This window comes from Nicotiana tomentosiformis, chromosome 1 (genome assembly GCF_000390325.3).
Source record: "Nicotiana tomentosiformis chromosome 1, ASM39032v3, whole genome shotgun sequence".
In the NCBI taxonomy this organism is placed as follows: Eukaryota; Viridiplantae; Streptophyta; class Magnoliopsida; order Solanales; family Solanaceae; genus Nicotiana; species Nicotiana tomentosiformis.
The window spans coordinates 72,541,000-72,556,516 of NC_090812.1; the positions used below are offsets into that span (position 1 = coordinate 72,541,000).

At 38.4% G+C, this 15,517-nt stretch overlaps 3 protein-coding genes across 8 annotated transcripts; 2 read left to right on the forward strand and 1 right to left on the reverse strand.

The window, feature by feature from the left end:
* Positions 1–168: 168 nt before the first annotated feature.
* On the forward strand, positions 169–4,549 carry LOC104092612 (acetyltransferase At1g77540). Its single transcript, XM_009598250.4, has 2 exons — positions 169–474; positions 4,159–4,549. Exons 1-2 carry the CDS (start codon positions 220–222, stop codon positions 4,228–4,230), a joined length of 327 nt encoding a protein of 108 aa, XP_009596545.1. The 5' UTR covers positions 169–219; the 3' UTR covers positions 4,231–4,549.
* An 882-nt stretch (positions 4,550–5,431) lies between these two features.
* Positions 5,432–8,598, forward strand: LOC104092614 (protein ANTAGONIST OF LIKE HETEROCHROMATIN PROTEIN 1). 3 transcript variants are annotated; one of them, XM_009598252.4, is made up of 2 exons: positions 5,432–7,067; positions 8,305–8,598. In XM_009598252.4, exon 1 carries the CDS (start codon positions 5,656–5,658, stop codon positions 7,021–7,023), a length of 1,368 nt encoding a protein of 455 aa, XP_009596547.1. In that variant the 5' UTR covers positions 5,432–5,655; the 3' UTR covers positions 7,024–7,067; positions 8,305–8,598. The 3 variants fall into 3 exon arrangements, with proteins under 3 accessions (XP_009596547.1, XP_070041149.1, XP_009596546.1); XM_070185048.1 differs by lacking the exon at positions 8,305–8,598 and adding an exon at positions 7,433–7,610; XM_009598251.4 differs by lacking the exon at positions 8,305–8,598 and adding an exon at positions 7,677–8,229 and having other exon boundaries at positions 5,433–7,067.
* A 1,157-nt stretch (positions 8,599–9,755) lies between these two features.
* LOC104092615 (pentatricopeptide repeat-containing protein At5g39710) lies at positions 9,756–15,410 on the reverse strand. 4 transcript variants are annotated; one of them, XM_018769613.2, is made up of 4 exons: positions 12,740–15,410; positions 12,428–12,548; positions 11,838–11,953; positions 9,756–10,115 (listed from the first exon to the last, which is right to left on the reverse strand). In XM_018769613.2, exon 1 carries the CDS (start codon positions 15,360–15,362, stop codon positions 13,029–13,031), a length of 2,334 nt encoding a protein of 777 aa, XP_018625129.1. In that variant the 5' UTR covers positions 15,363–15,410; the 3' UTR covers positions 9,756–10,115; positions 11,838–11,953; positions 12,428–12,548; positions 12,740–13,028. The 4 variants fall into 4 exon arrangements, with proteins under 4 accessions (XP_018625129.1, XP_009596553.1, XP_009596552.1 ...); XM_009598258.3 differs by lacking the exon at positions 11,838–11,953; XM_009598257.3 differs by having other exon boundaries at positions 9,756–11,953.
* Positions 15,411–15,517: the final 107 nt, after the last annotated feature.

The following is a 15,517-nucleotide window of genomic DNA, read 5'->3' on the forward strand; positions in this document are numbered from 1 at the left end:
GAAAAGAAAAAAGGTGCGAAATTTCTTTCACTTTCATTTTATTCATTATCCACATAAAAGGACTAAAATCGTTCAAGTGTTTATTTAAAAGGACTATTTTAAATCAAGGCCCGAAGATAAGGGACTAGTTTTAGAATTTTCTTCCTTCCGACACCAATTCAATGATGTCTTTTGTAGATACAATAATGCAAATCCAGACACGCCAAAGAGAGAAGTAAGATGGCTAGCGCAGGCAGTGGAGAAAAGGAGATACCGAAGATAGTATGGAACGAGAGAGTAGGAAGATTCGAGACAGAGGACAAGAAAGCCTATTTGGAGTATGAGCTGAGAAACAAAGTGATCATGGACATTCTCCATACCTATGTTCCTCCTAGCAAGCGCGGATTAGGGCTCGCTTCTCATCTTTGTGTTGCCGCTTTTTCTCACGCCCAATCCCATTCCCTACACGTCATTCCCTCCTGCTCTTACGTCTCTGTGAGTCTCCTTTGGTTTTTTATTTATTTTGTTTCCTGGATTTTGCAAATTGTGCGTTTTGCGTCGTGAGTTCATTAATTTCCATACGACTGTTGATACCTACTTCAACTGGTAAAATTCAAGTAATAGAGGTTCTTTTATGTGTTTCTTGATTTACTTGTTAAACTTGAGCCTTTAGGCAAATAATGCACACCTAATTGATGGCCGGGGGTACTGTAGTACAACTTATTCATTTTTCCTAGTATTCATACCAAATTCTCTTTAAGCTGTAGAGCTTATATTTTTCTTTCTTCAATCTTCAACATGTTCTTTGATTTAGTTTCCAATATTATGTCTTGCACTTTTGTTTCCTGAAAATACAAGATGTAACTTTTTACCCGATGATTCTTTTTATCCATAATATTGCTGTTGACTGTTAGTTTTAGTTAGAAGCTATTGCGCTTTGTTAAAACTAGCTACCAAATAATTATGTTTCTCTCTCTGATTCCGCTTTCTAACCAAGACGGCCTGCAATAAATTCAAGTTGATTTCTTCTTCCGATGCACCAGCTGATATTAGTTTGAGGTACAACCAAAGGTGACTGAAACTTTACTGCAGTTGCACATTAAAAGGAGAGACGACAAAAAAAAATGAATGGTTGTTTTGATGACCTTATGTCCTTATAAATCAAAGAAATAGAAGATAGTGTTTACTCTGGGACCTTATGTCCTTAGGTGTCACGATTGATCATTTGTAGATGTCTAAACTACTGAAAATGACCACAAGTTTACAGACCCTCAAAGAATCTCAAATGGTCTTCGAATGCCTCTCCATGTCGGATTTTGGAGATAGATCCATCCTCTTGTACCCAATACTCTGGGACCTTATGTCCTTATAAATTAAAGAAATAGAAGATTGTGTTTAAATTGGAGGGAAACCTTTACTAAAAAGATAGTCCTATTATCCTGTAAAAGGTCACAAGTGAGTGTCCTCTCATCCTCTTGCGCTGATCAATATTCAAGCCAAAACTGATATTATTTGGCATCATATCCTGCATAGTTACCGACTATTTTAGCATACAACCAACGCAAACAGTTAAGAGCTTTAGGTGGGATAAGATCTATCTCGAATCATGAAGGTCTTTCACCAACATGTTATCAAAGGAAAGAACTAACATACATGCTTGCAACTCTTTTCATAAACATCTGAATTTGGCATCGGGAACTTATTTACAAGCTCATTCCATCTGTCCCTCCTTGTGATAAGATCTGCAACAATAGCAGTCATCTGATCTCCAACCTGCTTGATTTCATTAAACTGCTTCCTTGTACTGATTCACAAACAAACACCAACGAATAGCAGTGGGTACAGTAATCTTAGAAGTGCGAACCTCACCACTTCCCTCCCCCTTTCCATGGATAAGTAAAGGATGGGTCACCAGAACATAGTCCTTACTTGAAGAATTAGTTGCATGTGTTTCCCCATTCTATAGATTGCAACAGAGACAGATTGATCACTTGTAGCTGTTAAATATCAAAGGTGAACTCTCCCAAATATCAAAGGTGAACTCTCCCACAGATCTTTGGTCTAGTTGTAAGAGTGCAACCCGTGAAGTGTGGGCTAATCGCACATCACGAGTTTGAATCCTATCCGCACATCACGAGTTTGAATCCTATCGGATATAAAGCCTGGTATTTAAGGGGAGACGGGTAGTAGAGGGGCAAGCCCGTTACTCACCGAGGTTCAAACCATGTGGCATGCGCCAGCTGACACCTCGGGGGAACTTCTCAGATATCAAAAATCAAACATGAATTCTGCTGTGATCTCTTTGTATAGAATCCTAGTTGTTACTTTTCTTGGCATAAGTTCAGTTCCAAGTTAAGAACCAGCTGCATGATATGGACTTGCTCTTATTTTTATTTTTATTATTACAGTTTCATTATCCTACTCAAAAATAACTAGGATTTACTTATTCATGTATGAATTTTGATTAACTATAAAATATGGCCTCCTTCCAAGTGCAAACCAAATAGTGATCTTAGGCCTCATTTGTTTGCACTTAATGGAGGTCTGAATCTTAATCATTCAGATCTCAAACATTAAGTGCGTTTGTTTTTCAAGTCTGAATCTCAATTATTCAGATCTTAATCATTAAGCATGTTTGTTTGTTTTACTTCACAACCATTTAATGGGTCTGAAAAAGTTTTGTATGATTAAGATCTATAACAGAAACTTAATTTCATTAAGATGGTATCATCCATATTCATTATCAACTGCCGCCACCGCCTACCATTATCAACTACCACTATATCGCCACCACCACCATACTCAACTACCACCACCACCACACCACCATCATTCTCAATCATAGCCGCCATCATTATCGACTATCATCACCCACCATCATTCTCAACCACAATCAAACTCATCCACCTTAACTACCGCAACTAACCGCCCTATCACCATCAACAACCACTGTCGGCATTGCCCATCATTATAACCTACCACCACCCACCACCACCTTCCTCAATCACAACAACCACCATTACCCGCCATTATTAACTATCACCACCCACCACCACCATCCTCAATCATAATCGCCACCACTACCAATCACCACTAGCTACTACCATGAACCACCACCATCAACCAAAACTACAACCAACCACCGCCTCTAGTCGGCATTCACCTGTTAGCCATCACCACTAACAACTATACAACAACAACAACAAACCCAGTATGTTCCCACCAGGTGGGGTCTGGGGAGGGTAGTCTGTACGCAGACCTTATCCCTACCTAAAAGGTAGAGAGGCTATTTCCAATAGACCCTCGGATCAGGAAGGGTAATAAGAAGAAGTGGATAGCAAGAAAGGAAGAAAGGGAGAGAGAAAAGAAAAAGGAAGATATAAAGGATAAATAGTACCAAATACTAGCAACAAGAGATACAATACCTGAGACGAACAAAACTACATAACGTAATAAAAATCTAAGAATATGAAAGGACAAGCGTGTTACTAAGACTATCGGTGAGCAACTAAAAACTACCCACTAACCTTCTACCTTAATCCTCGACCTCCACACCCTCCTATCAAGGGTCATGTCCTCAGTAAGCTGAAGCAGCGCCATGTCCTGTCTAATCACCTCTCCCCAGTACTTCTTAGGCCTATCTCAACCTCTTTTCAAACTCGCCATGGCCAATCTCTCACACCTCCCAACAGGGGCATCAATGCTTCTTCTCTACCACCAACAACTATCATATTTTAAAAAATTATATATTTTATTGATAGAATATTAGATTAATTAGTATTTCATTTGAATTTTATGTTTATTAATTTTCAAATAAAAATAAATATTATGCATTCATATGTTAAAAATCAAACTGTCTTAATCATTTGGTATTGAGATCTTAATACACATCTTAATATTCATATGTGTATTCAGATTCAGATGTCTTAATCTTAATACACATCTTGATATCTAGATGTGTATTTAGATTCAGACGTCTTAACCAAAAAGAGTGATCTAAGTTGCTCTTAACAATAATTTTTCAGTTCCTCCGGGCATAGTTGTATTTTCCATGGCTACCTTCAGTATTTTATCATAGATTAGATTAGTATAAACAAAATCAAGGCGTTTCGTTCAGTGTCTCATTTAAAAGCTGCATCATTGCTGTAAGGCTGAACTAATGTATTGTTCATCATGCAGGATACATTCCTTCCACGAAACCCATCTTGGAATTCTATTTTGCACAAAGAGGACCTGAGATCTCACATTTGAAGCAGCATGTTGTTTCTCTCTGAATTATTACCTCTTGCGCTTCCGCTTAATGGAGTCTTCACTGTGTGCGAATTGGTTGATGTTAGGAGCAAAAGATCCAGCCCTTGAAGGCGTAGGCAAGCAAACTCACGCTGGGTCTGTTCTACTCTCTGATTTCTTCTCGTATATGTACAGTGTAGTAGAGTGTTTTGCTATAAATTGGATCCATTTCCTGCTTTCGATGAACCAATGGCAAAGCTCAGAGTTTATAATGACAGACCTCTCTCAAGTACAACTCTGTGTTTTCACTCTCATGATTGATTGGTTTTTGCTCCTCTAATTCTCCCTTGACTTCCAAGTTCCAAGTATGTTTCTCTATGCGCAATAACATAGGCATTTACCCATCTCTCTGTCTTTTCCTATTGGCAATGAGCACAGAGAAAGCATTTTATGTTTAACGAAACAAATGGCGGCTTTCGCTTTACTATAAGTGGTGTGGCATGAAACTATCAGCTAAAGGACTGACCAGTTACATATCTCTACACAAATAAGTAAAATGAGACGAGAATAACAATATTCGTACTCCAAGCCCGTGGAATATATCTATCGTTCCACTTCTTAATCGGGAACATAAATTAGTAGCTAAAGTCGGTCTAAAGGAAAGGTTAGCATTCCTCGAAGAGTTAGAGCTTGTGCTAATGTCAATGTGGTCATTTAAATAATAGCCTTTCATGAAGAGTTAGAAGCTTCCCCTCCCTCCACCAAAAAAAGACATCTTTCAGTAAAAAGAAAGTTCACCGGGCTAAGGTGAGTATTTTACACAAATAGTCGATCATATTTATTATTTTCTTTAGCCATATATATTAAATATACATAATTATACACATGTAATACATAAATTATGCATATATTTTACATTCACTGGCTATTTTTAGTTTAACCGATTAGATAGGAGGCTATTTAGGTTAATTTTTCTAAAATATTTAAAATTATATTCTTTATAGTTGAGATTAAAGACAAAAAAAAAAGGTTATAATTTCTATCCAACCTGATCAAATCAAAGTTATATAAATCAAAATCGGAACAAAAAAATTGAACTATACCAAATTTAATTTAATATGGTATTGATATTTTAGAACACTAAATAGTATCGAAAATACCCGATCAAAATATTTAAAAACCGAACCAATACTCCAATAGCACTACCTTAAAGTGGCAACAAAGAAGTTCAATTTAATTTTGATTACCGACTAAAACAATGAAACGGGGCTTGTTTGCTACGTTTGTGAAACTACGAGGACTTATCGCAATTATTCCACCCCCCTTCTCGTGGTCTGATTCTGATATGAAGTGGTTTGATTGACATTTGCCGCCGGTGACTCCAACCTGTCGGTGTTCTCCGGCGAAATTGACAGTCAACCTCCTTCCTCTCCCTCTCTGTAAACAATGGATCAATCGTTTTTGCTGATGCTAACAAATCTTCTTCATCTTCAGAACCACCTTGACCCTACCACCTCTCTCCTTTCCGATTCCAGTTCCTCTTATTCTTCCTCCATCGCTTCACCCACCTCCCCTACTTCCCTCCTCACCTCCACCTCTGCCGCCCCTCTCCTCTTCTTCACCATCGCCTCTGTTCTCTCTTACCTCGCCACCCACCACTCACCCAACAAAAAACCCAAAACTTCACCTAATAACGACAACAACAACCCCTCTTCTCCATCTCACGCCGCCGCTGCCGCCGAATTCTCCGTCTCGGCCTTCCGTGCTCTCTCCACTGAACATATTTGGGCCATGGAAGCTCCTCTCCGTGACGCTCAGTGGCGTTCCCTGTACGGCTTATCATATCCAGTTTTCACCACCGTTGTCGATAAGCTGAAACCCTACATTACTCAGTCTCAACTTTGTCTCCCTTCCGATTACGCCGTTGCTATGGTACTTTCTAGACTCTTCCACGGCTTTTCTGCTAAAACCCTAGCTACCCGTTATGGCCTTGAACCTTACCTGATCTCGAAAATTACTAACATGGTTACCCGGCTCTTGGCTACTAAGCTTTACCCTGAATTTATCAAGATTCCGGTGAGTCGCCGCCGTCTAGTGGAGACCACTCAAGGGTTTCAAGAGCTGACTTCACTCCCTAATATATGCGGAGCTATTGATGGAACGGCCGTTAGGCTGCAACATCTACCGTCAGACACAGTTAACTCTTCTATGTACTTTAGTAAATATGGATTCCCCTCCGTATTGCTTCAGGTTGTTGCTGATCACAAGAAGATATTTTGGGATGTTTGTGTGAAAGCCCCGGGGGGATTTGATGATGCTACGCATTTTAGGGATAGTTTGTTGTATAACAGGTTGATTTCTGGTGATATTGTTTGGGACAAAGGGGTTAATGTTAGGGGACAACATGTGAGGCCTTATATTGTTGGGGACTGGTGTTTTCCTTTGTTGTCTTTTTTGCTCACTCCGTTTTCATGGAATAGGACTGGATCGCCTGCTCAGAACGCGTACGATGAGGGGTTGATGAAGGGGAGGAAAATGGTTGAGGAAGCTATAGGTTTGTTGAAGGGGAGGTGGAAAATTCTTCAGAATTTGAATGTGGGACTAAGTCATGCGCCACAAACGATTGTTGCTTGTTGTGTGTTGCATAACTTGTGTCAGATTGCGAGGGAGCCGGAGCCGGAGCTTTGGAGGGAGCCAGAAGAGAATGGTTCCCCTCCAAGGGTGTTAGAGAATGAGAAGTCTTTTTTTTATTATGGCGAAAGCTTGAGGCAGGCCTTGGCTGATGATCTATATCAACGCCTCTCTTCGAGATGAAAGAATTTACTAGGAGGGGAAAATCTTCTAATGCTTGCTTTGATGTAAGGATAATTTTACTACTTGTTAATTCTTGTTTTGGTTCATGTTAGCTGATATTGCTCTTTGACAAGCCTTGAGGGGTAGCAAAGATCCTCTTTTTACTGAGTTGTACCTGTAGTCTAGTTGATAACCTTGAAGTACCTCAAGGATTATGTTAGTTTGCTTCCTGTGAGGCGTAATTGCTGCTTTTTTAATCTTATGTTGAAGAAGAAAAAAAAGAAAGATCTATGTCTTGTCTGTAATTCAGGAATAGATATGTCTTCAACTTGGCCTACTGATATGGCTTCATTCAGCTACAGTTTTCACCTTGTCTATTTGTTAGTAGGAGTTATGACATTCTGATTGTGCAAATTTATGGATTTACCAGCCCTAAAGAACCGGATCCCCGGTCATCAACCTAATGCAGGAGTCAAAAAATTCCACGTGAACATCTTTGTTTATGAAGTTTCAGGGAGTTGTTCTTTTCCTGTATTTCTTTTTTGGTGAATCTTTTCTTCTTAGTGACAATTATCCAATTACCTCCAATGAGATTTGTATTATTTTTTCTTTCTTTTTCTGATGATGGTGGTGTCCGGACCAGCTTGCTCGCTATATTCTTTTTTGTTCTCTAGTGACATTGATCCAATTGCTTCCAACGTGGCCCTGGCTTCCGTCGTCTCTAACTTTTGAATGCGTGAAATCTGCTCATAGACAAGTCCTTAGCATTGTATCAGCTAGAAGACTGAAATTAAGTGTGAGCTAGAATGGAAATTTTTCTACCTCAGCAAAGAGATGTGAAACTTGGTGCAACTTTTGAAACTAGTTAGTAGTGATATTACTAATGTCAACAGCCAAGCACTAAGACGGTGCTTGTGAGTTACAAGATCTGAGATCCTCCTATACGAAAACAAAAAAAGAAGGAATCCCAACTATATACAAAAAGAAATTCGATTTATGTATTCTCAAAAAGAAATTCTATTCCTGTAGTGAGCTGATGAGAGCATGCTGTCTTTATCATACAAGTACAACTTAGGTTTTGCATTCCTTCTGGTTCACATTGGTTATGCTAGCTGAGTTTGTTCAATGTTATTGTAAATGTAATGTAAAGTAAAAACTTACGGGCAATGTGCTGTTCTTGTATGTATGTATGTTCCAATATGTTCAATAGGAACTGTCTTTTCCCAACTGCCATTTGTGACCTTTCTATCAGGAAGTGCCATTTGTAACTTACTATTATTGTCCTTTCTTTATGATTCTTAGAAGTTAAAAAGCTCGTGTTGAACACACTGCAAGGGTTACGTACGAAAAGGAAACAAAAATCTTCAAAATGGAATGGTTCCCCTCCAAGGGTGTTAGAGAATGAGATACGCGCATTTGAAGGAAGTTATTGCCCCAGATAATGTTTGGGTTGTAAAATTACAAATGTCTCATTTTCTTTGATATATTGTTGATTAACGTATTCATCATATATGACCTGACAGTTTGGTGTTAAGGCATCTTTAAGTTGGATTTCCTGATCAGAAGTCAAAAAAGAGATTTGAATTTGCTTTTCAATTCTGCAATATGTTGAATCAATTCTTGTTTTTGTTTGTTTTCCTTCTGTTTCTTGGGGATTAGAGAGTTGAGGGAAGGGAGTTAATGCAGTTGGCGGAAGTGGGAAATATCTGTTTCTACTTTCTGTTGACGTGCTTCAGATACAGGCAATGTAGTTCAGGATATTGTTTGCGAAGCTACAGTTAAATACTCATTTGCGATGATCATTTGTAGCAGAAGATAGTCCTGATGTAGTTTCCTTTTTCCCGTCACTAAAGGACAGGCAGTCCGGTGCACGAAGCATTTCGCGTTAACGCACGGTCCGCCGGGGAAGGGCCGCACCAAGAGTGTGATATAGGCAGCATACTCTAATGCAAGCATCAGTGTTCCCGTTTTCTGTCACTAGACATTAAAATCCACTTTAACTTGTTAAGGTAAAGTCATAGATAGAGCTTATTGGCCATATTTAGAAAAAAAGTAAAGGAAGCATGTGTCAACGTCCATGCTTATTTGTATAAAGCTTGCTGGAACTGTGTGCTAACTAGGAGAAGTTTCAAGTGTAATATCTCATCGATGGACATTTTATGAGAACAGAAAGTATTATAGTCAAGAGATAGCCGTTTGGTTTAGAAATGTTTTTCATATACAAGAAACAATAACGTTTAGATTTTCTTTCCCCAAAGAAACAAAAACAAATTTTAGTTTTCGAAGATCAATAGAAATTTTTTAGTGAAAGCACGTTTGCAGAAACAAAGTGTGCTTAAGCTTCAAGCTGTCTCACTCTGGCCTTAAACTTGCTTAGCATCAGCCAATTAGGATTCAAGTCCCAAGATCTACCAACATTACAATCAACTATTAAAACCAAAGAAAAACCATTTCAGAGCAATTAAAATTTAAATATGAAGCCATAATCGTTTGCTCGTTACTGCACATCCTGGCGAAATTTTCTAAATCTCAAACCTCCAGTTTAACTCAAGACTCGTCACAAATTGGAAAAATTATCAGTTTTATGTACCAATGTGTTGGAAGTGCCAGTTTTTGGCCATTATGTCGTCCTGGTAAGTAGAAGACAACCGATTAAAACTAATGTGAATCAACAAAAAGGTTCCAGTGGACACGATATTCGTAAATCAAATAAAATAATAAGTAAGCATAACCAGACTTTCCAAAACACGGGGTGGCGTTCAGCTGCTTAAAATTGACGTAAGAAACATGAAGAACGTGTGGCACCAGAGTTGCTCTGGGAACAAACTAGAACATAAAAGCCAGGAGCAATTTTGAGCGAATAATCAGAAGTACAGATTCTAACCATGGAAACATCATCAATACATTCGCACGTGGATTCTTGTTAAAGACAACATGCTTTCACTTCCAAATGCATGAGTAGAGATTATATCAGTGCCAATTTTGCACACCATGAAGCAACTAGCTGTGACATGCTTCCCGCAACCCCATAGTCATAAGGCAAGTCAGGACTATTATAGCTTGTACTAAAATGCTCAGCTTTCGCCAACTTGCATTGAGCACAGGAACATCATCTAGAAGCAACATGCACTGGCTTAGCAAACAACTTCAGGATATATGCCCCTTTGGAAATTCAAAGGAAGCTGATAGCATTAGGCATTATCACAAAGACTGCAACTATCACCATCTTATCAGAATGATGCAAATGAAAAAGACCGTCAGGCATGCAGGTAGCTAAAGAGAGAGTATTACAAGAATCCACAAAGTACTCATCTGATTAAAGTATCTGTGCTAACCATCCCAAAACAATCAAAAAAGCTACTAGCAAAGAAGAGTTAAACAATAACAGCTTTGGATTGGTTAATCATAAAAAATTGGCCAAATACATAGACAACCCCTTAAAGTTGGCATCAAATTTCATTTAGACACCTAAACTGAACCCTTTACCTATTCAACACTCGATGTATGTTTGTGACGTACCTATTGAACACCTCAAGATGGATCTCTCGGAAAATAAGGCGCGTGATGTTTAAACATATCTGATGTGGCAAAACGCCCAATTAAAATATAACACGTGTCTATTTCCTTTTTCCCATTTTTTCTCTTTCTTCTCCACTTAGACTCTTCCCGTTTCCACCATTAACAAACCTTCAAAAATAATGGAAAATTAAATAGATTAGCACCTCTTCATCTCACACAAATTCATCTCATCTTACATAGTATTATTTTTATCACCTGAACTCCATCAGAACACCATAAATCTCCACTCAATTTTTACTCCATATCCACCGTCAAAGTCCAACAACAAACGTCACCGCTATTACAGCCACCAAAAACTACTATTAGAAGATCACAATACACAAACACCTTACATGTCTTCCTCCTCCATCCATTAAAATAAACAGATTTCACAAAACACCCGCACACACAGAAATGATTTCCACCTGTTTGTTGATCTAAAATTTCGATTCTTCCACCGTCACTTTTTGCAGAGAATTCCATGAGTTTTCATTATGATTCTTGAGCTTCCACCATTTTTTTCACTTAGCCATAGTTCTTGAAGTTCAACATCATTTTCATTGAAAAATCTTTGGTAGTGAAAGAAGAATGGAGTTGTAATGGTGTAAATGTAATGGCTCTTTATTTCAGAGGGTGTATTTGTTAGCGGAGAAGAAAAATGAAAGGAAATAGCTGGAATATAGAGAGGAAGAGTGCTACCACAAATGGCGAGATTGGAAAACAGAGAAGGAGAATTTTTTTTCTAATGGTGTAAGGGAAAAAAATTAAATGAAAGGAAAATGGTAAAAATAAAGGGACAAAGAAAAGCTCCATTGATGGCTACAGACGATAGCGAACAGAAGAAGGGGAATGAAGAAATTAGATGTGAACAGTTGTGCATTCTCCTTTCTCTTTTCTTCGAATGACATGTGTCCTCTTTGGTCAATTTTACATTGTAAAAGTTGTAAGAAGTCAAATTTTAAATCATTCACGTGTGGATAAGAGGTGAAATACACGCATTATTACATGTCAGCATATAGTGTTCAGTGGGTACATTTTAGACCTACATTAAGTGTTCAATAGGTGAAGGGTTCGGTTTAGCTGTCTAAATGAAATTTGGTGCCAACTTTAAGGGGATGTTTATATATTTGGCCTAAAAAATTGCTCTTTCCTCTTCAGTCATATCATTGTCTAAATTTAATTGGTTAAGCATAAGAAATTGATCCTGCGGTCACGTCTTTGTCTAAGTATAATTTTAGCAAGAGAACCAAACATATTAGCAAAAGACGATGCCATACCTGAAATTTGCACACTTCCTCAAACAGAACTCGTCTCTTCCCCATTTTTGATTCACCCGTTCAGATAAACCCCTACTTATTTGCTTAAAGGGATTTGAAACGTCGTTCAGCCATTACTTACAAAAGAAAAAGGTGTTCAGCTTTTTGTCAACGCGTTTTTGATATATGGACCAACAATTAAAGTAGAGCAGATGTATTACAGAAAGACATGAGAGTATGGTACATCTAGTTGGCATGGGCTCAGTTAATCAACCAATACAAAAGGCAATGTTTACATGAGATACATGACATAGATGCTGGGAGGGAATGATTAATATGATAGTGTCATGTTTTTTTTAAAGGAAAGGTATTCTTAATGAAACAATCAGCAGTTCAGCACTAAGGAGGAGCTCTAATCTTTACATAGTACAAGATGACCCCCAAAGCCAAAAACCTCACTTTCTATCAATGGAGGAAATTCCATGAAACAACGACAACATACCCAGTGTAATCCCACACGTGAGGTCCATGAATCCCAACATATTCTGCCCCATTTACAAGTTGCTGTTTACACCCCTAAAGAAAGGCAAAACTATACAGTTAAAGTTTACCTTCTAAATTAAGATGGCTTTGTATTCATAACATCTCAATTTCTCTTTCCAATCTGCCCACCATACACAAGCAAGGATGGTGTTCCATATTCTGCGCATGCCTTGATAGATGGTGCCATTTCTGAAGAGGAAAAACCAAAAAATTTGCAGTTGATAACCATAAAGTGACATCCCCAAATGCGAGAATCTAAGAATAAATATAATTGAACTCTCTCAAGAAGTTCAAAAGTCTTATGCAGAATTTCATGTGCAGAAAACTTAGATAAAATTGAGGTACATTTTAAATCCAAATATAGGAGTTGAATATCTGACCTTCCAGCTTGTGGGGAACTGTAGAATTACAAGCAAATCAGGAACTTAACCATATTGAACGAGAAAGTTGCTTGACTTAATAAGGTGACAGCTTTCTAACAACTCCATTTAAGAAGCTTTCTAGCAACTGTTTTCTGAAAGAAGTTTTCCAACTGTTTTCCTATGTTCACAATGGTATGAGAACGTAGAGGAGTGGAAAGCAACTTGTTGCAGCCCAGTTTTCTGCTGTTTGATGCACTCTAACATGCACATGACAAAAGTAGTGTGATCATTCCAGATGATAAATACTTTATCGTGGCATGCGAGAAAAAGCAGTTTTCCCACTATTAGGAAAAAGGCCATCCTTGGCCATATCAGTAAGTACATTGAATACTGCATCCATGTTCCCTTCCTTGTAGTTTACATCAACAATACCTTTTGCTAGCTCACCATCAGCAAGTTTACAGGACCCCAATGTGCTTTGAATTACTTGATTTAATTCTTCACTCATCCCTTCTTTAAATAGTTCTTTCATCAGCACAATAAGACTAATTGCATGAGGAACAAATCCAACACTCACCATTTCTCTGTAAAGATGCAAGGCTCTATGTAAATTCCCACCCCTAGAATGACCATGTATAAGCAGGTTGTAAGCCACTTCACTCGGCTTCTTGTCTTTTTGCAGCATCAACTCAAAAACTCTGTCCGCTTCATCTAACAAACCTTTCATGCAGAATCCTTTAATAAGATCTGTTGCACTCTTAAAATCAAGATCATTGCAACTTTCAATCAGCATATCATATGTGACACTATTAGGAACTGATTGCTCATACAACAACTTGAACAGAAGCCGTTTTGCTTCTCTAGTGCGAGCTTGTTTGTTGAGCCCGTTGATTAGGACACTGTAAGTGACGGCATCTGGAAAGAAACCCTTATTTATCATTTCATCATGCAGGTTAAGAGCGCCTTTAATATCCCCTTCTACACAGTATGCACCAATAAGTGTAGTATATGTAAACTTATCAGGTTGAATACCCACTCTCAACATCTCCTGGAAAAGCTCACGAGCTTCAGTCAAGCTTTGCTGCTCGCAAAGACCTTGAATTAGGGATGAATAAGTAATAACATCAGGTGAAACCCCTTTCTCAACCATCTGCTGCTTAACACAGAATGCCCTTTCCAAATTGTGGTTTCTACAAAACCCAGATATCATTGTACTATAAGTTACAACATCTGGGACCACCCCTCTCCATTCCATCTCTTGAATTACACTTAAAGCATCTTCCATCCTGCCCAATGCACAATGCCCGTTAACTAAAGCATTGTAAGTAACAATTGAAGGGGAAAAGCCACTTGAAATCATTTCATTCAAAAGTTTATAAGCCTCATTCATAAAACCCTGCTGAGAGAAGCCAACAATTAATGTCGTGTAAGTTCTCTTGTTAGGATATAATCCCCTAGCACGTAATTGATCAAAGAATTCCATCGCGCGATGCAAATTCCCAGCCTTGCACATGCTGTTGATCAAAGAAGTATAAGTCACAACATCTGGAGATAATCCATTCCTTAACATATCCGAGTGCAAAACAAGTGCTTGGTGAAAATTACCCTCTCTGCAATAGCCATTTACCAGTGTGTTATACGTTACTTCATCAGGAACTAATCCCGTTCCCCTCATATCTTCCAAAACCTCACTTGTCTCTTTCATCCTTCCTTCTCGACACAACCCATTAATAATAGCATTATACGTGACCACACTCGGCTCCAAGTTCCTAACTTGCATTAGTTTCAACAATTTAACTGCCTCATCAACCTTACCTATTTTACAGTAAGCACCGATTATTGTGTTATATGTTACAACACTAGGCAAGCAGCCACATTTTTCCATTTCTTTGAAAAAAGCCAAACCCTTTTCCAAATCCCCTTTTCCACAAAGCCCCCGGATCATAATATTATAAGTATACACATTGGGTGAAACCCCAGACTTAACCATATCATCATAGAACTCTTGAGCTAATTCATTAGATGAAACCCTGATCAACGCATCAAGAATAGAATTATAGGACAAAACAGTAAGCATAAACCCATTAGACTTGGCTAATTCGAAGATATTCATGGCTTTATCAATCATTTTCAAATGAGAGTAAGATTTTACCATCAAGTCGAACACAGCAGAGCTGGAGTTGCAAGAATGGTAAGTGTCCTTGAGACATAAAAAGACAAATTCACCCTTGTCATCGGTAGCTTTCACAGCGACGTCCTCGGCGAGGGATTGGGCGGTCTTGTAGAGCTTGAAACGAGTGAGGATATGAATGGAAATGCACTTGCACTGAAGGTTGAAGAATTGGCGATGACGTGCCCAGTTGATGAATCTTAGAACAAGGGGTTTATCAAATTGGGATTGGAAAAGTAGGGAAGAAGCATATTGAGGGGTGAATTGGGAAGATAAGGAGTTCAAGGGAATTGGGTCGTGGCCTTTGAGGATAGAAACTGCCCTGTTCACAAAAATGATATCGGAGGAAGAAGGGAATGGCGAGTCTGGGGTTTTTGGTTGGACTTGCCGAGTTGAGTTATTAAGGGCCCTCCGGTAGGGTTTAACAAGTGGCATATCGGAAAAATGGAGCAACGGCGACTGTTGTAACATATACTCTACCAGTTACAAGTAGAAGAAATAGCATGATATAGATTATTACAAAATCATACACTCGATTCGCTCGTATAATATATGTTTGACTAAATAGCAAATTTAAGAAAAAAATAATAAGTTTTAAAATTTATGCTCCTAAACGAGTAATAAAG